Source organism: Mustela nigripes, chromosome 5 (assembly GCF_022355385.1).
Source record: "Mustela nigripes isolate SB6536 chromosome 5, MUSNIG.SB6536, whole genome shotgun sequence".
NCBI classification, from domain to species: domain Eukaryota; kingdom Metazoa; phylum Chordata; class Mammalia; order Carnivora; family Mustelidae; genus Mustela; species Mustela nigripes.
The window spans coordinates 35,597,646-35,621,017 of NC_081561.1; the positions used below are offsets into that span (position 1 = coordinate 35,597,646).

The window sequence follows — 23,372 nt, forward strand, 5'->3', positions numbered from 1 at the left end:
TTTCCCTTTTCGCCTCCTAGATTTAAGGAGCCCACTGTGCACCTGGCGCAGGCAGACGGACTGGACGGAACGATACCCGCAGCAGGAAGGAAGGAGCATCCGAAAGGGGAGGGAGGCCTGTCTGTGAGGACGATGCTGAGGAGTACAGTGCCTCTGCCTGTCCATAGTTCTGGGAGGCTCTGGGGCTCAAGGAAAGCGACCTCCCCGGGGAGTTAGGGAAGGGTGGCCTGTGTGCCTCAGTATGTTCAGGAGAGTCCTTCTGCTTTGACGAAAGATGGGGAAAGGCTCTTCTCTTTCTTGGTCCTTGCATTTCCTGGGTGGGAGGAACCCCAAGCAGGGATGGCTCACGACTCACCTCTAACTTTCCTAGCAAAACGTGCTCGTCTAAATTTTGATCACATAGCACTGTTGTGTGGGCAGGTACATAAGAAAAAATGGCATTTCCAGCCACCTTGTTTTTCCTTTTTTTTAAGGGTATATATGGGCCATTTGGTCTTTCATTCAATAAGTAAGAACTCAGCCCCCGATGGTGAGGTTGCGGTAAAACACCGTGGTAAAGCCAGTTTCTCTTGGCATTGTGAGGTAATGTTCCATTCTGGGCAAGCAAGTTTTCCACACTTCCCACATATTTTAATTTAATTTGTATATATGAACACTGTAATCACTTTATCAGGAAACATTCCCAAGAGCACCTGCTTTGTGTCTGATCTTTAACCTAATAGAATGACACAATTTAACCTTCTTGTGATAGCTCAGGGTTTCATTATGGGGACTGATATTTGACTGTGCTGGTTGTAGCCAGCTTCTGGGAGGGGATCGACCCTAACACTAACTGGCTCCAGGTCCTTCCACACTTTGAACACTTGTGTCTGCTTGCCTCTTACAGATATTCCCCCCTCCTTTGTTGTTAGTCTTCCACCATCTCTTCCTGTTACAGTATTTGTTTGATCAGTCTACCTCTCTGCCTTTGCTATTTAAAATCTTCAGAGAATTGTGAAACTATGTAGCTCAGCTTATCAGAGTTTTCTCTAAATTAAGAACAGGTTATGATTTAGGTCTTAAGAGGCTCTCCCATGAGGACAGCATGCACACTGCTGTTGATTTTAATAGCCCAGAGGTTGCCTCCCTCTGTAGCTTTTCACTGGATCACAGAGGTTGTTTTATATGTGTTTTCAGGATAAGCATAAAAACAAAATCAGCAGGTATTTTGGTTAAAAAAAAAAAAAAAGCCCAAGAATGTATTTTATTGCTCCTGAAAGTATTTTCATGTAGGGAATTTGATTATTGAATGACTCTCCGCTCTGAACTGGATTGTTGAGCTTGCCAGAGAAGTTGATTCTGGATAAGTGAGGTATTTTTTTTTTGACTCTCCCTGATTTTTCACTTCACAACAGGAAACAATATATCTAGATTCCTACAGAAAATGGAAGAAACACTTCATGAAAGTTTTCTTCGTGACAAGCATTTGACTTAATATTACCACATTGGTCTTCACATAATTTCTCTGGGTGCCACAATTCTACCTCTATCATAGACGCGGAAACACACCCAAGTTTAAACGGTATCCCTCCAAAATTCATATGTTGGAGTACTAATTCCCAGCACTTTAGAATGTGACCTTACTTGGAGATAAGGTCTTTACAGAAGTAATCAAGTTACAAGGAGGTCATTAGGATGGGCCCTAATATAGTATCCCTGGTGTCCTTAGGAGAGGAAATCTGGACATGGGCAGGTACAGAGGGAAGACAATGTGAAGACTGAGGGTGAAGACTGCCATCCATGAGCCAAGGGAATAAGTCTGGAACAGTTCCTTCTCTCATGGCCCTCAGAAGGAACCAGCGCTATCACCTCCTCGATTTTGGACTTCTTGACTCCAGAACTGTGAGATAACAGATTTTTGTTGTTTAAGCCACCCAGTCTGTGATACCTTTACAGCAGCCCTAGCAAATGAACACTGTCGCATTCGCAGTGTTTGTGCTGTAGCAGTACGTGGCTTTACATTCAAGTAAGATCTAATGCTCATGTGAAAGACTGTATGCACAGTCTTTTCAGTGTCTTCTCCATGGTCTTGTATGGTCTGGGACAGAAGCAGCTGGTCAGTCCAGAGCTGAGCTCCCGCCATGGAAACAACATGGGCTTCCTCTGTGCTCATTTATGGACAGAGGAGGAGCCCTGTGAGCTAAAGGCTGGGGTGTGAAAATCCCTAGTCCCTTGGCTTCCTTTGAAGGGGTACTCTGGGGTCACTTGGCAGAGGCTGTCACACAACTCAGCGTTTGTCTGGAGCAAGACCGAGGCTATTGTTCCTTGAGCACGACTGAGGCCACTACTGTCACGCTCCTTTTGTTGGCTCTCTTCCCCGGGGAGAGGTGGACTGAACAACAGTGAAAGTCTGGGGATAGAGGCAAATCGTAATATTTTACCAACAGCCTGTAAAGAAACAGGAAGGTATAATGATCAGAAAGCAAACTTCATCTGTTAAGGAGAAAATAATCCGAAGCTTGGGAGAAGATAAGTGTGCTCTTCATTCTGATAAGATGCAGAAGCTGTTCATTAGGAGAAATCAATGACGATGACAGAAAGAACAAGTCATCTGACACATGGAAACCAGTTCAGGTTGTTGGCTTCTCACTCAGATGGATCTGGAGAGGTAAACGCTCCACTTGCCACACCCATCTCTTTAGCAGCACACATTAGAAGCCAAAATGGAGAGATCAGTTTAAAAAGAAGATATCTTTAAATCTTTACACATATTTTAAATGCATTAGTAGCACGCTGACCGAGAGGTGATGCCATCTGAATTATTATTTGGCCATAAAGATCCAGCAGGTATAGAACTCCCAGGTTGAGCATCTCCAAGGGAAGACCATATTTCATAAATTTTCCAACTAGATGTATGTGGAAGAGTCAACATGTTATCAATACAATTATATTTGTAAGCAATATAGATATGTTCCAATTTGTGAAAGCTCACACTAATAAACCTCTAAGATTTAATTTAAGTCGCTTTATTTTTGCCAAGATACTCACGGCAGGAAGTGCAAAGAAAGAAATGCCAAGGAGCGCAAAGCCTGCAGAAAGCAATCTTCCCAGCCAAGTCAGGGGAGTTTTGTCTCCATAACCAATCGTTGTCAATGTAATCTAAAAACAAAATAAATAGAACGTGCAGCTTAAGTACTTGAGAGGAAAGTTAGGGCCCATGAACAGGAGGCAAAGCAACATTTCCGCTAAATCATTATTCAACAAGCCTTGTTGGCGCATTTTATTACTGTGCTTTAATTTTCCGTGACGCATAACAGAGCTTCTCTTTGTTTAAGGAAGGGAATAACCTACATACTTGTTCCTTCCTTATAACACAATTTTCCATCTTTTCTCAGTGCATTCAAAGAAAGGTTATTTAAATAAGTGGATAACCATCAGTGATACAGAAATGATAGCACCATGGATTTAGGACTGGATCAGTACACAAAACAATAACTTATGTTAATTGAGGCTGTCTATTTATTACCTTGGCAGGCATTTCCTGGAGGCCTGGCGTGTGCAAGGTACATGTTATGATTTGTAGTGGAACAAAAATGAGAGGTACACAATTCTAGTCCTAAGATATTTACGGCGCAAGAGGGGAGACACGTCACACACAAATCATTAAAACACAAAATAGGGCAAGACAGGTATGACGATGGATGCATATATAATTTGCTTTGGGGACTCAAAGAACAGATTGATCATCACCCCCCTCCTTGGGGGGTGCCAAGGAGGTTTTACTGGGGAGATGTTAGCAAACATAGGTTTTGAAGGAGAAGCAATATTTTGAGAGGCAGAAATGATAAAGAAGGCCATCTAGGGAGGGAAAACAGGTGACCAACTGCCCAGCAGTGAGGACAAATAGGGTAGGTTCTAGAAGGTGTAAGTTGCTCAGTTGGGTTGGAGCATGGTGGGTCTGAAGAGGATGAGTAGAAGGGGAGATTAACTAGATATGTTATAGCTTAGATCAGGGAGTGTCTCTGAAAACTATGATTTGGATCATGTCTCTGCCATGATCAGACTGTTCTGGGAATCTTCCCATGCATCTTAGAACAAAGTCCCGTCTCCTCTCCAGGGCCCACAAGGTTCTGCATGACCTGGTACAACAGTGTGACAAGTGAATTGGGACGGTATGGGAGTGCAAAGTAAAGAGATGTGTTAGCAAGTTCAATAGAAATGCATTTGTTAATTCTCTGGGATGAAAGGGAAGACTAAGTCAACAAGGACTTAGACATTTCAAGGGGAAGATGGTTAAGCCATAAATAGAAATATGACAATGGGAAATGGAAGACTTTGAAGCAAAGACAGAGAGTTTGGTTTTGCAAATAAGTGTTTTTGAAATGTTAGCAGGACTCTGATCTAGAAATGTCGAGGAGGAAATTGAGATTGAGAGCGCAAGTCTTGAAAGAGAGAGATTGGGTTCAGCAGGAGATTTGAGTTTTGGAATCAGGCACAGGATGATTGTTGAAGATTTGTGAATAAATGCAAAGACAAGGTCCATGGGCATCTCAGGAAACAGACATCGAAGGGATGGAGGGGAAAGGAAAGTCAGAGAAGAATAAATATTTTGAAAAGTAAGGGAACTAGAAATGGGTTATATAAATGGAAACTCAATGGAGAAGACAGCGTTTCATAAAGTGGATCCCTGGTATCACAGTCACATAGAAAACCAAGACAATGAGGACTGAGAAAAGATACTGGGTATGGAGACAGCTACTGATGTCTAAGAAAGTGGTTGCTTTGGTTTTATTCTCCTACTGGACCTTTGACAACAGGGTTACGTTTGAGAGGTAGAAATGATAGGAAACGATGCTCTATGATGCCAGACCTTTTAGAAACTTCCAACTCAGCTTCTGAGCCCTCCCCAGGTTTTTCTTCTCCTCACTTCCATGGGTTTTCTCTTGATATCTTTGGTGGCTCCTCTTACGTGGCATCTCCCACACAAGTCAACCTCTGACTATTGGATTCTTAAGGTTTGGTTCTGAGTTTTTTCTTTCAAAAAAATCCTGTTCTTCTCTCACTTTCTTTCCTCTTTTTTTTTTTTTTTTTTAACTTTCTTTCCTCTTCTATTCTCTCTTTTTTTCTCTCCTCCCAGCTGATTTTAGTGTTCTCATGAATGTAAATACCATTTTTATGGTGCACACCAAATTTATAGGCCAGGTTTACCTGGCCAGATTCTTCTGCACTCCAGATTCACCTATGTGCAGTTGATATTTCTATCTGGATGGCACATAGTCATTTAAACTTAACACGTTTAAAACAGGGGTGCCTGGGTGGCTCAGTGGGTTAAAGCCTGTGCCTTCGGCTCAGGTCATGATCTCAGCGTCCTGGCATTGAGCCCCGCATCTGGTTCTCTGCTCCGCGGGGAGCCTGCTTCCCTCTCACTCTCTGCCTGCCTCTCTGCCTATTTGTGATCTCTGTCAAATAAATAAATAAACTCTTAAAAAAATGTTTAAAGCAGAAAACTTATTCTTTCCAAACCTGTCATTCCCCCAAATGCATCCCCTCACAGCCTAATCGAGGGCACCACCATCCACCCAGATGCTCATGTCAGAAGCCTCAGTGCTTGTTTCCCTCACTCCCTCCCTGAGTCTATCAAGTCCCATGGGTTCTAACTCCCAAAGATACTGCCAAATCATCCCCTGCTCACTGTCTTCCCTGCCATGGTGACAGGCTAGGCTGCTGCAGCAATTTCTCAATTGCTCTCTCTGCTTTTGTTCTTGATTCATTCCCTCCAGTCCCTTCTCCCTATATCTGTGAGGGGAATTATTTTGTTACTCCTCTTTAAAAAGCCTTCAATAGCTACTCACTGAATTCAGAATAAGCTCTAAGACCCTAACTATGGCCTACCTGATCTGGTCTCCACCTACCTCTCCAAGATCACTCTGATTTCACCCTTGCTCACTGTACTTTGACCACAATGTACTTTCAACTCCTCAAATAGGCCAGTTTATTTCTACCACAGGACCTTTGCATATCCTGTTTCTTCAGCCAGAACTCTCTTCTCCCCACCCTTCCCAGAGCTCCTTCTCATTCTTCAAGTCTTATCCAAAATACTCCGTCATCAGAGTGGTCTTCCCTACACACCCTGTCTATAACAGGGTCTTCAGCTACTTTCTATTTCAGCCTCTTGTTTCTTAATAGCACTTACTATAAGTGGTAGGTTTTGTATATTTTTTTGGAGAGGGGTCCCTATTTCCTTTACCAGAAGAGTAACCATGTCTCTATTATCTCTCTAACATCTAGCATGATGCTTGTCACAAAGTAGGATGAACTCAATAAATATTTAGTAAATAAATGAAGAATCTTTTCAAGAATTCTGGTAACAAATGGAGTGAGAAAAATCAGGCCAGAACTTCCAGAAACCTTGGACTTGAAGAAAGACTTTCTAGGATGTCTTTGTGCATATCTACAGAGAGAGTGAGTCTGAGCTGGGGAGGAAGAATGGTAGCATCATTACAGGGTGAGGCAACCATGGAGGAAAGAAAATAGGATCAAGTGTACAACCGGAAGGGTTAGCTTTGGCAATGTGGAAGGACATGTCTTCTACCATGGAAGAAAGCTGTGGACACAATATGAGTGAAGGGCAGCTTTGGAATGCCTGAGTTGGTTCTCTTCAGTCTCAGTAAAGGTGAGGGTGGGGGGTTAGCTGTGGGGAATGAAAGACTTAGAGCTTCGGGTGGTGACCGTGTGAGAGAGTGTCTAGGACAAATCAGCAAGAGAACAGGGAAGGCTCATCCAAGGTTGGGGAAAGAGAATTTGTGAACCTAGTGGCCAAGTTAATCACACATCACTAGCAGTATTAGGGGTGGGGGTCTCCAAGGAATTCCTTGAGATGGCAGGAAAAATATTCCTGGCTCAGTTTTGTTATAGGTTCTTAATCCTAAATATGTGGGAAACATTTTAATCTATCCTTTTTCTGCAAAAACAGCTTAATCCTTTTCCAGCAGTTTAATCATAATAAACTGAAGGAGGTATTTCATGGTTTGGTCATAGCAATGATGGTATATTTCATGGTAAACTTTACATTCTAATAATGCAATAGTCTCCCCTTACCCATGAGGGATACATTCCAAAATCCCAACGGATGTTGAACCCTACATACACTGTTTTTTTCCTAAACACACATATAATAAGTTTAATACATAGATACAGTAAGAGATCAACAATAACTTATAATAAGAACAACTATAGCAGTCTACTGTAATAAAAGCTATGTGACTGTGGTCTCTCTTGAAATACAATACTGCCCTCACGTTTCTTGTGATGATATGATAAAATGCCTACGTGATGACGTGACATGAATGAGGTATGCGTGATGACATAGCGTTAGGCTACTATCACGTACCACGTACCATGTGTTTCCCAAGGTAACAGAAGGTAGGTAACAGAAACAGTGGAAAGAAAGACCACGGATAAGGGGGAGCTACCATGCATCTGAGTTATTCTCCTTTGCTCATCACTCAGAGAGCGTTTTTTTTTTGTTTGTTTGTTTGTTTGTTTTGTTTTTTTAAACCACCACTTTTAAGTCAGAAGAATGAGACACAGCAAAATGACGATGTGCCCAGTGTTTCTGAGTAGAGAAGAATGCCTGCTCCCTCTCATTCTGGATTTAGAGTTGCCCTCCCTCTTACAGGCGTGCTTTGTCGGAGAGAAAGGAAGCCCGGGAACGCGGAGGGCTGCCTCCCTCCCTCCTTCTCTCTGCACTGGGTTCAGGCTGGCACGCAGAGTCTGGAAGGGCTGGCGGCCAAGCCCAACAACTTCCTCCACTCCGATTTCAAAGTCTCTCAGGATGTTGCTCGGTTGAAAGCATAGAGGCCTTCCATTGCCAGCCAGGCTTGAGAAGGATCCGGCAACAGGGTAGCAGTTTCATCTCAGTCCATGCTGGGGAGCAGGACTTTCCTTTGTCTCACACCTGCTGGGAGCAGGTCCCTTTCTGTGGCAGCAAAGGGGGTAACTGGACTCCCTGAAGGGGACAGACGGGTAGTACCAGGGACGAAACTGACATTTCTAGGATGCACTTAGAATAAAACGATATGAGCCTTCTTTACGAATTCACACGGACCCATCGGCTTGAATCAAGCCACTGACTTCCTAAGCAATGACCGGTTGCATGCAATGAGACCATCCTCTGATGAGGCCTGCATAGATGTTCATTGATTTTTCTGGACTTTTAGGTCAAGTTGTCCTTGAAATACCTGTGTGTCTCCTGGAACAGCACAACTACATTATGTTTCTTTTCTTTTCCTAGCCTCTGGAACACCCTGCTAACAATTATCAGCTGGTTCTTTGTACCTGAACTGAGTAGCAGCCTTGGGCAGGCAGGGGGCTTATTCTGCCACACTTGTGCCAAACAATAAACCCAGTTCGTCTTTCAGAAATCCTATGAAGCGTTCAGGGGCCAAACCTAGTAATGACAAGTTTCACTGGGATCCAAAGTCAGAGAAAGGTAGGCTCACACAGAAGTCCAAAGACACCAGCTCATCAGGGGAGCTCCTGGAACAGCAGTTTCTTTCAAAGAAACTTGAGAGGCTGCCAGTGTGATCTTCAGGGGCTGGAGGAAATCTACCATATTGGACACAATTCCATTTTGGACCTACTTCCAGAGCTTATAGGAGATATGTCTTTTGCACAGGTTAACCTGTGCTGAATAGATTAAATTTTAAAAATGTATTTATGCATTTACTCATGTTTTTACATATGGATTATTGATTCTTACTCATTGACATTAGACTATGGTTTTACAATATTCTTGGAAAGTCTGTGAGGTTTTGATTTTACTTAGGAACATGAAAAGACAGATTAAAAAAATGTCAACTATCTCTTCCAGTGCAGTTATGGGGAGACGACTACTTTCTTTGAGTGAGAGGATGCCATTTAATGCCACACTTTGTGACCGGAGGTGGAAACCAGCAGAGGCATTGTCAGGTGATACCTGGACCAGACGGGTCAGGATCTGAGAGGGAACGGCTCCCTTCAGGAATGCTGGGAGTTTGAGCTATCGTTCCGTCAGGCCATTTACTTGAAGGTGATCTGGCAGATGGGAAAGGTTTAGATAAGTTTTTGTCAACATATTGCATGTACTCAGTTGCTGCCACACAGGTGAGAAAATATATTTTCTGACTGTGGGTTGTAGATGTTGGTATAAATGTGTGTTTGTGTAGCAAAGGTGGACTCGGAGCCCTTAGTGTGTTTAGTAATCGAGAAGTCTTGTCTTCAGGAATAATACTGCAAAACACATGCAAATTTGGGCCCAAGATTTCTTGATTTTTCTTCCCTCTTCCTTTGTGCTCTTTTTGTGTGGGATGGCAGATGCTATGGTCAGATTATAATTTGGACACTGGGTAGACTATAACTTTTTTTTTCCCTTCAATAAAAGAATTAATTCCAGACCAGTAGATATAAACCCATCCTTCCTCTCTTCAAGTAACACATCGATATACATTTATTAGTCTAATTTTGAGAATACAATTATGACTACCACTTTACAACTAATTCATTCATGAGAACAAGTTAAGAACATACTATTTGTAGACTTCCAAAGCACAGTATAGTTTCCCTATAAGGCCGTGCTTCAGAGGATGATTCACATGAGGAGTCTGTCAACTGTCTCTTTCCCTCCTTTTCCCTTTTCCCCCACCTCTCCCCCCTTCTCCTCTCCTCTCCTCTCCTCTCCTCTCCTCTCCTCTCCTCTTCTCTCTCTGGGTTGCTTCCTAAACACCTAGTTTCAGAGAGCGGGTAGCCTAGAACCTGTGCAGGAATTTGTTCATTGTAAATTCGTAGACGAGAAAGGTTTTGAGTGTGCAAATAGCAGACTCTCTCGTAGGGGTGGCCTCAGATCCTGTGGGTGCTGCTGTGGCAGGCAGGGTAACAGGATTCTCTGTTGTTCTTCCAGGCTCGTTGTCAAATACGTAACAACAGCAGTGACTAACATTTGTTCAGTGCCCGACCTAGGCCCTACATATCCTTATCTCGTTTACTACCCATAGCAACTTTGTGTTTGGGTAATGCTATTTTCTCAGTTTTATAGAGATAGTAAATGATTCGCTGAATACCGCACCTCTGCTAAATCCCGATGATGGAGCTGGAAGCCAAGTTTCCTGACTTTAATTCTTTCTGTTCTTTTCCATACAGTGTGTGCTCAATGTTTATGGACTCAAATCAAGCAAAAGTATTCAGCATCATGTGTGAGATGGCATTTACTAATGGAACAGACGTCTTAGGAAAGGCTTCCCACCGATATATTTCACATACCCGTGCCATCCAGGTGGGCACACCATACAGAGGCTCACAGCAGCTAAGATGTTTCGGTGGGTAGCAGCTCATGCATGTGTGTCTCAGTTTTTGCTTGGTACTTAACAATGTTCTTGAATAGTTAGGGTTGGTGTGGTGATGATGTCTTGGCCAAATAAAGCTCTGATACCATCAGATAATGTTTTGGTAGTGAGAAATAATTGTTAACTTTTATTTAACGTGCCAACGCTGAGTCAGAAAACAACAGCTTATCAAAGTTGCAGAAAATATTTTTTTTTTTAATATTTTATTTATTTATTTGACAGAGAGAGAGAGATCACAGGTAGGCAGAGAGGCAGGCATAGAGAGAGGAGGAAGCAGGCTCCCTGCCGAGCAGAGAGCCCGATGTGGGGCTTGATCCCAGGACCCTGAGATCATGACCTGAGTCGAAGGCAGAGGCTTAACCCACTGAGCCACCCAGGCGCCCCGCAGAAAATATTTTGTACTGGTGAGCTCAGTGGAAGGAGGGTTGATTCTCAGTGCTATGAGACACAAGGGTATTTTTTTTTTCTTTTTAAGATTTTATTTATTTATTTGACAGAGAGAGAGAGATCACAAGCAGACAGAGAGGCAGGCAGAGAGAGAAGGGGAAGCAGACTCCCTGCTGAGCAGAGAGCCCGATGCGGGGCTCAATCCCAGAACTCTGAGATCATGACCTGAGCCGAAGGCAGAGGCTTAACCCACTGAGCCACCCAGGCACCCTGACACAACGGTATTTTTGTTAATTTCACAAACTGACACCACTTCTTGTTCTTAGATTTTTGCAGGAGGATGAAACTCATGACATCTATTTGGGCTCTACAACCCGCTGAGTGCACCATACACTATACTATCCATAGAGCCTTCTGTATTATTTGCTTTGAGAAAGGCTGGAAGATTTTCAGCATGAATTCTAGGACCAACTGGCTTATATCTGATTCTTCTACATGCCTGAAGTAATCAAGTCAAGCACAGGGTCCCAGGTGGAGGCTGTCGTCAGATGCTGACTCAAGAATACTTATACGATTTGCTGTTGTGTGCTTCTTAAGAAAAAAGCCACCCCATCTCACTGTCTTCATCACAGAAATAGCAGTAAGTAGAGAACAAACTGGCCTTCAAGAACAGATCATTATCAGGCAATATTACTTCAGGAAGAGCAGATCTTAAGTTATTTCAGAATAAATCTAAGGCAAATCAAAAGGAGAAAAATAATAATAGGGAAGAAGGAGATAATAATAGGAAATAACTCCAGGGAGACTTGTTCTTAAATTATTTCAGAATAAATCTGAAGCAACCAAAAAGGAGGAAAATAATAATAGGAAGTAACATCAAATGGAGCTCTGCCCAACAAATGAAGATCCTCTTTTCCCGTAGCTGCCAGGGCTTCAGCCACGAGTCGTTTCCCCTTGACCTTCTTCTACTTCTGTCACGAATGTCCCTTCAGAACCCAGAACATCTTTTCATTCTAATCCCCAATTCCCAAATCCCTTTTGTGCTTAAGCTGTGAGTCTTCCATGAAGTAAAGAGCCCTTTGTTCCTTCTGTTACAAAGGTGCTTCCATCTAACATCCATATCGAAATGTTTTTGCCAACAGTGGCTACCATCTTTGATTGGGCACTGGCTGCGGTCTTAGTACCAGGCCCTTAATATTGATTATTCCACTTATTTAACAAACTAGGTGGTACAGAATTGTCTTCAGGGATCAGAGTTGTTTGAATTGTTACTGGCTTTTGATAGTATTGATCACACATGAATCCCTCCTAAAGTGGGTTTTGGGGATAGTCCTCGATATTTTTTTTAACAAAAGGATATTAATAATTAACGATTCAGAATTCACTGAAATATTGTACCCACAAGCCACAAACTGCATTTTGATACTTAATGTCAATAATTTGGGCTTTCTTAATGAAGAGAATCTCCTATTTTTTTTTTAACTGAAGTCCAACACTTAGAAACACTAGTTCAGGGTGCTTTCATTTCTCTGTTAATTCTGGGTACTTCCATAGTTAGCAAGGTGTCCATTATGTGCAACATGGACAATTTTAACTAGAAAGTATCCAGCCACATATTTTACTAAGGTCTTGAACAATATATAATAAAAGGTATGATGTTCTAAATTTATTTTATTTCATATTGGAGACCCAGTATATGTTCTTCTTATAAGGAATAGAAATAGGGGTGCCTGGGTGGCTCAGTCAGTCAAACCTCTGCCTTCAGCTCAGGTCATGATCCCAGGGTCCTGGGATGGAGCCCCGCATCCAGCTTCCTGCCCAGCGGGGAGCCTGCTTCTCCCTTTCCCTCTGCCTGCATCTCTCTCTCCCTCTGCCTGCCAGCTCCCCGTGTTTGTGTTCTCTCTCTGTGAAATAAATAAATAAAATCTTAAAAAAAAAAAAGAATAGAGATAATAAGCACTTTTGTTTGTTTTTTTGTATATTTTTAGGCTTCAGACAATTTCATTAATGACTCAGTTAATATCAACAAACCCACTGTGGACCAACAGGCCTTTTCCTAGAAGCTTGACATCTTAGAAGATTATTCAAGACCAGATTTTTAAAAAAATTTAAATGGAGAAATAATTAGGCCATTCAAAGAACCTGTTAAGTACAGGTTAAGCTTCAGTCAGAATATGACTATTAAAAATGGCAATCAATGAAAATGTTACTTCCCCTCTGAAAGTGAAAAGATATGACCTTTGAAACCTGCTACGTGGGTTATTCTGGCAAAAGAAATAAGCCTGTGACTAAGTGAGCAGTACATTAAGAGTTTCCCACACACTGTTTAACATACGATATAGCAATTCTGATTAGTAATAAGGACAAAAGGAAGACTATTGGAAAGAAGGATAAAGAGCTGCCAGGCTGAACTCACCAAGGACTGCATCTCAATGGGACAGGTGCACCTGAATGTCTCAAGCATTTAAGTACGTTGGAATTATCAAGGAAAAACAGAAACTAAACTTAAATTCACATTGTTGCTTTGAAGCCTGGGATAATGAACTGTCTTCCCCTTGCTGGCTAGAAAAGCCTCCTGTGTTCTGTTTACACAGTTTATCACACAATGAGTCACAGATTTTCACTTGCATTCTACATATAAAAGGTATTTCAAGAATGTCACAGGACTGCTCTCTTTCAGGTTTTCCTCCTTCCTCTTTTCAAAATGTCCATTAATGCTTGTGGGGTAGGAGGGAGGAGCTGGGAACCAAATTATTACACCACTAGATTGCTTTGTTCCTAATGACACAATCTTGAAGACACTGATTCTGATAATTTAAGAAAAAAAGCCTAATCTTCAGGTGAAGCTATTTCTGATTCTTATTCATTTTACTGCTGCTGTGTGGCCACTAAATATACCAAGTTCTGTTCAATACAAGCCCTGACAAGTTTTCTTTGTCCTTGACAAAGGTTCTAGTTCTCACTGATGCACTTTTGATGAGTAACAGAACAATGCAAGAATTGGAAACTTAACTCTATGTTCCACGAAGTGAACAACCAACTTATATATATTTACTTTTTAAGTAGGCTCCATGCCCTGAGATCAGATCGGAGCTGAAATAAAGAGTCGGACACTTAACCTACTGAGCCACCTAGGTGCCCCCCAACTTATAAATATTTTGCCCACAGTTTAGGTAAAGGATGTATTTTAATTTTGGTGACAATCTATCACTCAAGAAATATTACTGGTGATTTATTAGAGAACTTAAATTTTGTTGGGCCAAAGAGATGGGAAGCTGTTTAGACAATTTTAAATGCTGTATGTTTTCACAAAACACCCTTTTGGAATGCCTTAAGGAATAAAATAGAAAGAAATAGAGTTCATATATTACAGAAAGCATTCTCTAATCTTATTAGGGCCCATGTTTCAATGACCGTTTTATAAATTCTTTACAATGCAGACAAGAATTTTGCTTTAGTGGAAAACTATGCCTTGCTTGGAGCACACCTTTCCAGGTTATCAACTTCTGACTTTATGGGGCTCTGCATTTTTCATGGCTTTTGAGCTATTTTGCAGCTCTGTAAGTTGTAGATAACTGGGAGCATTGCAAAATAATTCTTGTCTATAGACATGTAAATAAATTCTGTCTAGGGAGGTTTAATTGACTTCCCTTTCACACCATGAAGAAGCCAGCTTTACCTGTATTTGAATTCATTTCAATATTTTTGATCTTTATATGTTTCTGTTTTTTGGACAGTCCTTTGAACCGGATGTAACGTACTAGCTTCCTCATTAAGAATAACAAATTTTAAAAAAGGAGTTAAAATCTTTAGCACGGGTCTGTATGAGGTCATGATTTTTATATCTGTTTGGCAAATGATCCTTTAATAACAATTTAAATGAAAAGCAGGCTTTTGAGTGGAAAAATTTGAAACTAAGTGTCTATGATCTCTGACCTCAAAGATGGTTATCAGTTTTCTCTTTTTCACTTCTTGTTCCATAATTTTACTTTAACTTCCATTCAGCGACTATTCCTTTTTTTTTAAACCTCAGAAAAAACTTTTTTGATGAGTGGTAAACGGATGCAAAATTGGTCATTTAGAATCTGTGCTCCACAAAGACAAACAAACAACTCTATCAAGATTTTAATCACAGCTTAAAAAAATAATGTACCCTTATTTTGGCAACAACCTAGCACTCAAGAAATACTTCTGATGATTTATAAGAGAACTTAATTTTGTTGAGCCATAGAGATGGGAAAACTCTTTAGACAATTTTAGTCAGTGCTGTATATTTTCACATAACTCTCTTTTGGAAGTTAATGTTTTTTATGAGACCTTTCATAAATGATTCATAGAAATCATTACACTGTATTCAAAGGAGACATTTCACAACACCCAAAAAATAAAAACAGATTTTTATACTTACTGTGCCCCACCAGAGAGCATCTGCATATGTAGAAAACTCTTTATTGGCATCCTTTTCCACAAGATAGACAAGGAAAGATGAAAAAATAAGAACCAAAAATCCTATGTACCAAGCTGTGATTAATTCCTAGATATAAAAGGAATGAAAGACTGTTAGAGGTTAAAAAAAAAAAAAAAAAAAAGTGAAAAAGGAAAAAACTATGTATTCATTTTATTACTTTTTGGATATTTATTATATATATATTACTTTTTTTATTCAGAGGATGTCCCAGGGAACAGAACAACTTCCTCAGCTTTTTTTTTATGGTTGCACAGTATTCTTTTTTTTGGTTGCACAGTGTTCTAAAGTCATGGGTTTACTCTAATTTATTGGAGGCTTGAGGACTTGAAAAACATTATTTTTTATTTGAGTACCATAGACACACAATGTTACATCAGTTTCAGGTGATTCCACATCTCTGTAGGTGATGCTGTGCTCACAAGCGTAGGTACCTTCTGTCACCACAAAACACAGCTATAGTATCACTGAGTATCCCTGTACCCAGCCTTTGATTCCTGTGACTTAGTCCTTCCATAACTGCAACCTCGTCTCTCCCTCTCCCTTTCACCGATTTTGCCCCGTCTCCCAATTCCCCTCCCTCTGGAACCCGAATGATGACTTTTAAGTAATCCATTATACATTGTGCTTTAACCAGCTTCTGAAATGACTAAGTTTGCTTGATGGGTTCATTACATATTCCACAGCAATCAACGAAAAAGTTTCCAAAGGCTTGTTCTATAATTTAGAAAGCAAATCTTACCTTGCTGTGAGCATAAACCACTGAACCTAGTAATTTCCAAGTGCCTCCCCTTCGGTCCATGCGCACCATGCGGAGGATCTGTAGGAAACGGAGACTTCTGAGTGCGGACGTGGCAAAAATATTACCCTGAGTTTTTGCAGAAACAACTGCTATTGAAGCGATAAGAACAATGGTATCTGAAAGAAACAGGTTGAAATAGCGATAAGTAGCCGGACATGGAAGTTTTTTTTGCTCAAAATAGTGTTTCAGAAAGGTTCGCTTGGACCACTTTGTGGTACAAACAAACAGATCTTGAACCTCAGCCTGGAAGAGAGGTACTGCGGATCCGGGCCACCTGAAGAGTGACGAAGCAGAGAACGGGATCCACGTATTGCCTGGGTTCTGACCCTCTGGCTAGTCGATGCTTTATCTGTGCAACAGTGAACCATTTGCTACAGAAGCTTGGAAGAACTAGAAGGACAGTGGCCTTTGGAAAGTTCAGTGTTCCAGGCAGCACCAGGGCCATTTGGGCTCTGGTTTCATGAGCATTGCCGTCCTCAGCATCCCCTGCTGAACGCCACAGAGGCATCCTAGCCCGTGTGGCTACAGAAGTGTTGTTTGGTATAATCACATTTCTTGCTTTTGATGAAGTTCTAGAACCTAGGTGAGGTTCGGTGGGCTAAGGTCCGGAGCCGATGACCAAGAAAGAATTCTTGAGACATCTTTGGTGCAAAATGGTGGTTTATTAAAGCACGGGGACAGGACCTGTGGGCAGGAAGAGCTGCTGCCCTGGGTTGTGAGGGATGGCAGGTTAGGGGGCAGTTGGGGGAAGGTGAGGGGAAGGGAGGTTTCAACGGAGTTTTCATATGCTAAAGAGGGCCTACAAGGTGCCAGGATGTTCCAGGCCTGCAGGAGGCCTTGCCCTTGCTGCTGGATCAATGTTGTCTTTAGACCAGCCATTAACATTAAGATAGTTGGGAGACTTTTTGGTGGGGTGTCACAATCCTGCTATCAATCGTCTTTGTTAGTGACATTTAGAACATTTGTAAGCCAAGGGAGACTCCTGTCTAGCAGGATTGTGAGCTCTGCAAGTTAACTATTTGCTTATTGCTCATGGCAGTCAGGGCTGCCTGAGGGATGCTACACATATGACAGAGGGGAAGCGGATGGAGGGGGGGGGGGGTACAAGGCGCCAGCTTTTGCTTTGTCTTCAGCCAGCCTCGTGCTCCCTCATTACTTTCTTGCCAAAGAAGCTTGGAGCTCCTTTCTGCCAAAAATTCCCTTGTGTTGTGGAGTCTGCGACTTCACATACTGTCTAACAAAGGCCTCAGCTGAGTTGGATACTCTAAGATCTCTTTATACCTGGCCGGTCAATAATGTATAAGTTTGGTACACAAATAATAGCACATTTGTTACAATAGAGTATTAATTATACTCACTTTGCATTGCATGGGAATGGATATTTGATGTCTGACATATTGACATCTGACTTATTTGCCATATCGAAATATGACAAATTGACAGATATATTGACTTACTTAGACATATTGAAAACTATCTGTTCTTTTGTAAGCTAAGAAAGAGAACCAGAGTGGCCAATGAAGGCATAGAAAAGATAAAAGGGGACTTAATTGCTCCAAGGGTAAATATCTGAGTGAAGGGAAACTTTGAAGTGGGAGAAGTGAAGTAGGGATGAATGGCCTCCTATGGCAATTTTAAAAGAAGTTAACTTGGCCTTAACATCCTCAAATAAAATTTCTCTCCTGCTGCAAGTGGGCTGCGCATGACTGGGCATCCACACTCCAGAGAGGAGTTCCACTTCAAGGGCACTGGGTTTATAATTTTTCTGTGATCCTCAGGATTAACTGCCATATGAATGGGTATTTGTCATCCAGCTCGGCCCTTCTCCCTGGACTGAGAGAAGGCTGGTCTCCAGGGGTGGACAGGGCAGATAATTGAATGGCTCTTCTGGTGCCCCTTTTGGGTCAGGACTTGGAATGTTTGGCGGTACAAGGGTCAGCTGAAGGGCTTTAACCACTTTGTGGGTAGGTACACAGAGAGCCACAAGCACATCCTTAAGTAACAGCTCTCTGCAGCTGTTGGAAATGAGAAGGAATTAAATGTGTTGACCCAGACACCAAAGACATATTTTAAGTGAATAAAAAGACAGTTGCAAAGCTCTATGTGCAATATGATCTTATTTTATTTTGTTTTATTTTTTGATCTTATTTTAATAAAAAAATAATGACCAGGAAAATAATGTGAGAATATATACAGATTATTACTATAATTCTCTCTAGAGGTAGAGAGAGTGGGGTGAGTATGTGGGTAAAGGGACTTTTACTAAGTTACTAATTTCTGTACTATGGCATTTTATAACAATGAAAATGTCTTTTGAAATCAGAAAAAAAAAAAAAAACTTTAGAGAAGAGTCAAGTGTGAAATGTCTCTTGGTTTGCATCATTTGGAGGGATTTACTCCCGACTCAAGTAGTTTACAGACAAAGAGACATTTCTTATATGGTCTTGCTAGATATGTATTTGCTTTTATTTCTCACTGTAATCCTGCTTCATTACAAGTGTACAAAGGAAAGAAAAAGGAACAATACTCCATTAACTATGTTAAAATATTTGAGATAGGAGAAGTAAGCAAATGACTGATAGGGATGCAGAAAATACAGCACTTAAAACTTATTGGCGTGCCTGGCACTTTCTTTAGTTCTGTCTTTTTTATGAATGTTAATTATTTCATCCTTATAACAACTGTGTTACTTAGATCTTCTACAGATCCCATTTTACAGATGAGAAAAGGGAGGCGCAAAAAGCACATACTGTATTAATGTGAAAGAATCAGCCACCGTGCTGTTAGACTGCAGTACAAAATGTACGAAGCTATGAAGATCGTTCATTAGAGAAAACCGAGACAAAGTAAAAGCAACACTGCCTGTTTGAGACAATTTAAAAAATTACGCACACTGTGAATCACAATCTAAGTGTCTGAAGTCACAAAATATGCAAAGGTAACTACAGATGTGATTTAACACCCTCATTGTAATTCAGATCAGATGAGAAAGTTGGGAGTTTGATAAAATGAAATCACAGATGAGCGACCAAATGGCAAATGATGAATGCAGTCACAAAAATGTTTCTGGTTAGATTTCAGTCCTCCACTGAATTTCGCTGTCAGTACCAGCTAGAATATTTCCCAGGCTAATATTTTAGAGGTTATGACTACTCTTTTGTTTTTATATATGTATTTATTATTTTTGTAGTCTGTTATAGAATAGCGGCTCTATAAGGTTGGATAGTTGTATCCCAAGTACCTCAAAGAGTGCCTGAAACATGGTAAGCACTCAATAAATATTTATAGAATGGATTTGGATTAAACACTCAAGGTAGTGTGAGCTTTGTTCTCTGACCATACCAGTGTCTTAATAACTAGAATTAGAATAAGAATCTGAAATACTCTTGGGATGCCTGGGTGGCTCAGTCAGTTGAGCGGCTGCCTTCGGCTCAGGTCATGATCCCAGGGTTCTGGGATCAAGCAAGCCCTGCCTGCATCAGGCTCCCTGCTCAGGGGAGAGCCTGCTTCTCCTTCTCCCTCTGCCTGCTGCTCTGCCTACTTGTGCTCTCTATCTTCCTGTCAAATAAATAAATAAAATCTTAAAAAAAAAAAATCTGAAATACTTTTAATCAAAGGATCACTTCAATATTCCATCTTGAATTCTACTGAAACATAATAATTCATAGCTATCATCCATTAAAGTACATAAATATCACTAAGATTTCCTTTTTATAAAATTAGCTAGGGGCAGTCTTCAAAGACTCCTGCGCTTCCTTCCTCCCAACGATGCACCGAATAAACTCTTGCACGTGGAGTAATTCCCTGTGAAGGAAATCTAGAAACCATATGAGGGACTCCTAAGCATCTGGCATATAAGAAAGTACCCACATTGAAATGGGTAGGAAAGGCTGAGACATAATCTTGCCTTAAACCTCACCTGTAGCATAGTGTCCTACAAATGGGAGGTAACTCCCACATCCCAGCTTCTCCCTGAGAGGCTAAGGGTTTGGACCCCATATCTAGCCTCCTAACTTTAAGACTCCCACTTGAGGGACAAGCTTTCCAAACAGCTTGTTCTGAAAGCCAATGGGGATCGCATCTACAAGATCCACCAGACTATACAGCAAACAAAGAAGCAGTTCTTAATGGGTGTGAGCACCACTGTGGCTACCACTTGAGGGCTCAGTGCAAAAGGAAAGGGCAGAAATGCCCATCTTAGTCTTTCTCTCAAAGGATTATATTTGCATACTTAAAAGAAGCTTTTATTTAAATTCCAGTTAAAATACAGTGTAATATTAGTTTCAGGTGTACAATATACTGATTCAACACTTCCACGTATTACCCTGTGGTCATCACAAGTGCCCTCCTTCATCCCCATCACCTATTTTACCACATATGACAACCCCATAGCTAACATCAGTCAATGATAAAAAATAAAAGCTTTCTTTCTAAAATAAGGAGTAAGATAAGGATGCTCACTCTTGACACTTTTATTCAGCATAGTATCTAAAGTCCTAGCCAGAGCAATTAAGCAAGAAAAAGAAATAAAAGGCATCCAAATTGGAAAGGAAGAAGTAAAACCATCACTATTTGCAAATGACATATTATATACAGAAAACTCTAAAGATTCCATCAAAACATTATTGGAACTAATAAATGAACTAAGTAAAGTTGTGGCACACAAAATCAATATACAAAAATAAGTTGTGTTTCTATACACTAACAATGATCTCTGAAAAAGACAAATAAAAAAAATCCTCTTTACTATAGCATCAAAAAGAATAAAATGCTTAGGAATAAATTTAACCAAGGGGGTGAAAAATCTGTTTGGTGACAACTATAAGACACTGATGAAGGAGAGAAAAATAAGTGAAAAATAAGCTTATGGATTGGAAGAATATTGTTAAAATGTCCACACTACTCAAAGCAATGTACAGGTTCAGTGCAAACTCTATCAAAATTCCAATGGCATTCTCCACAGAAATAGAACAAACCATTCCAAAATTCATATAGAACCACAAAAGACACCAAATAGCCAAAGCAATCTTGAGAAAAAAAGAACAAGCTGGAGGCATCAGGCTCCTTGATTTCAAACTATATTACAAAGCTATAATAATCAAACCTGCATGGTATTATCATAAAATAGACACATAGATCAATGGAACAGAATAGAAAGCCTAGAAATAAACCCATGCATACATGATCAATTAATGACAAATGAGCCAGAAATATACAATGGGGAAAAGATAATCTCATCAATAAATGTGTTGGGAAAACTGGATAGCTACATACAAAAGAATGAAACCGGACCACTGTCTTATACCATACACAAAAATCAACTAAAGATGTAAGTGTAATACCTGACTCCATGAAAATCCTAGAAGGAAACAGAGCGAGTAAGTTCCTTGACATTGATCGTGACAGTGGTTTTTTGGATTTGAAACCAAAAACAAAGTCAACAAAAGCAAAAATGAACAAGTGGGACCACCTCAAATCAAAAAGCTTCTGTATAGAAAAGGAAAGCAGCAACAAAATGGAAAGGCAATGTACCATAGGAGAAAATATTTGCAAATTGCTAATCTGATAAGGAGCTAATATTCAAAATATATAAGTGACTCATACAACTCAATAGTAAAATAACAAATAACCCAATTTAAAAAATGGGCAGAGGAAATGAATAGATCTTATTCCGAACAAGACCCACAAATGGTCAACAGATACATGAAAAGGAGCTCAACATCACTAATCATGAGATAATGCAAATCAAAACCATAGTGAGATACTACTTCACCCCTGTGAGAATAACTATTATAAAAAAGCAAGAGATAACAAATGCTGGTGAGGAGGTAAAGGAAAGGGAATGCTTGGGCCCTGTTGTGGGAATGTACATTGGTATGTTGATTATGGAAAACAGTATGGAGGGTCCTCAAAATATTAAAAATAGTGGAATATTTTTCAGCCATGAGAAAGAAGAGAATTGTAATGTTTTCAACAACATGGATGAACCTTGAGGGTATCATGTTAACTGAAATGAGCCAGACGGAGAAACACTTATGTGTGGTATCTAAAAAAGTTGAACTCAAGGGTGTCTGGGTGGCTCAGTGGATTAAAGCCTCTGCCTTTGGCTCAGGTCATAATCCCAGGGTCCTGGGATCAAGCCCCAACATAGGGCTATCTGCTCAGCAGGGAGCCTGCTTCCTCCTCTCTTTCTGCCTACTTAGGATCTCTGTCTGTCAAATTTAAAAAAAAAAAATCTTTAAAAAAGTTGAACTCATAAAAACAGAGACTACATCACTTCTTTGTGAAATATAAAAAAGTTGACTCCTAGAAACAGAGACTAAACTATGATTAGCAGGAGCTGTGAGGTGGAGAAATTGGGGATGCTGGTCAAAGATTATAAGCTTCCAGTAATAGGATGAATAAGTTCTGGGGATCTAAGGTAACAGGATGGTGATTATAATTAATGATACTGTATTATATACTGGAAAGTTGCCAAGAGACTATATCTTAAATGTTTTCACCACAAAAAAGAAACGGTAATTGTGTGATGTGATGGAGGTGTTAGCTAATGATCAGTTGCAATATACAAGTGTATGAAATCAATAGATTGTACACCTTAAATTGTTATATGTCAACTGTATCTCAATAAGGCTGGAGAAAAACTGGGCAGAGTAACTTAAGCTGTGCAATTAATCATCTAAAAATTTTTTTAAAGAGAGGAGCCTTGTCTTAAGTGCATGTACCACATTTTAGTATAAGGTAGAAACTATAGACAACCCTCAAAGATTATTGGCTTCATATTTGTTTGTTTATCCATTCATGCATTAAGCAGTTAATTAAATGTCAAATATTATATTAGATGTTTGCATTAGAAATGAATATGCATTAATCCACTAGATCATCAACCTGTCACAAATACATATTAAATCTCTACCATGTACCAGGCATGGTGCTAAATACCTTAATATATCAGTGTTGTCAGTGGGGGATGATTTTGCCTCCCAGGGGACATCTAGCCATGTCTGGAGACACATTTTGTTGTCTTAATTGGAAAGGGGGTTACTACTGGCATCTAGTGGTAAAGGTTGCTGCAAAACATCCTACAATGCCCAGAATAGTTTCCAGAGAAAAGAATTACCTAGTCCAAATGTCTATAGTGCCACCCTGGGAAACCCCAATGTACATGACTTTACTCCTATGAACTAGAAAATATTAGGACCATCTGCTTCTTGCAAACAAAGAGCTAAGATGTGCAGTGATCAACTAGTCAAGGCCCAATATCCCAAGTGGCTGAGCTGGTCATTTCTTGGCTCCTAAGTTGTGCCCTTAAAAATAATGGTATACCATTCCTTGGATGAGGAAAATCCAGGGTGACAGT

General features: G+C 40.4%; 1 protein-coding gene across 1 annotated transcript in view; it reads right to left on the bottom strand.

The window, feature by feature from the left end:
* The window catches only part of KCNQ5 (potassium voltage-gated channel subfamily Q member 5), a 539,583-nt gene that overhangs the window by 87,403 nt on the left and 428,808 nt on the right, over positions 1–23,372 (bottom strand). The window contains exons 4-6 of the mRNA XM_059400156.1: positions 15,953–16,128; positions 15,154–15,279; positions 3,028–3,138 (exon numbers count right to left, since the gene is read on the bottom strand). Coding sequence (XP_059256139.1) covers positions 3,028–3,138; positions 15,154–15,279; positions 15,953–16,128 — 413 coding nt within the window. The remainder of the gene's footprint in view (positions 1–3,027; positions 3,139–15,153; positions 15,280–15,952; positions 16,129–23,372) is intronic.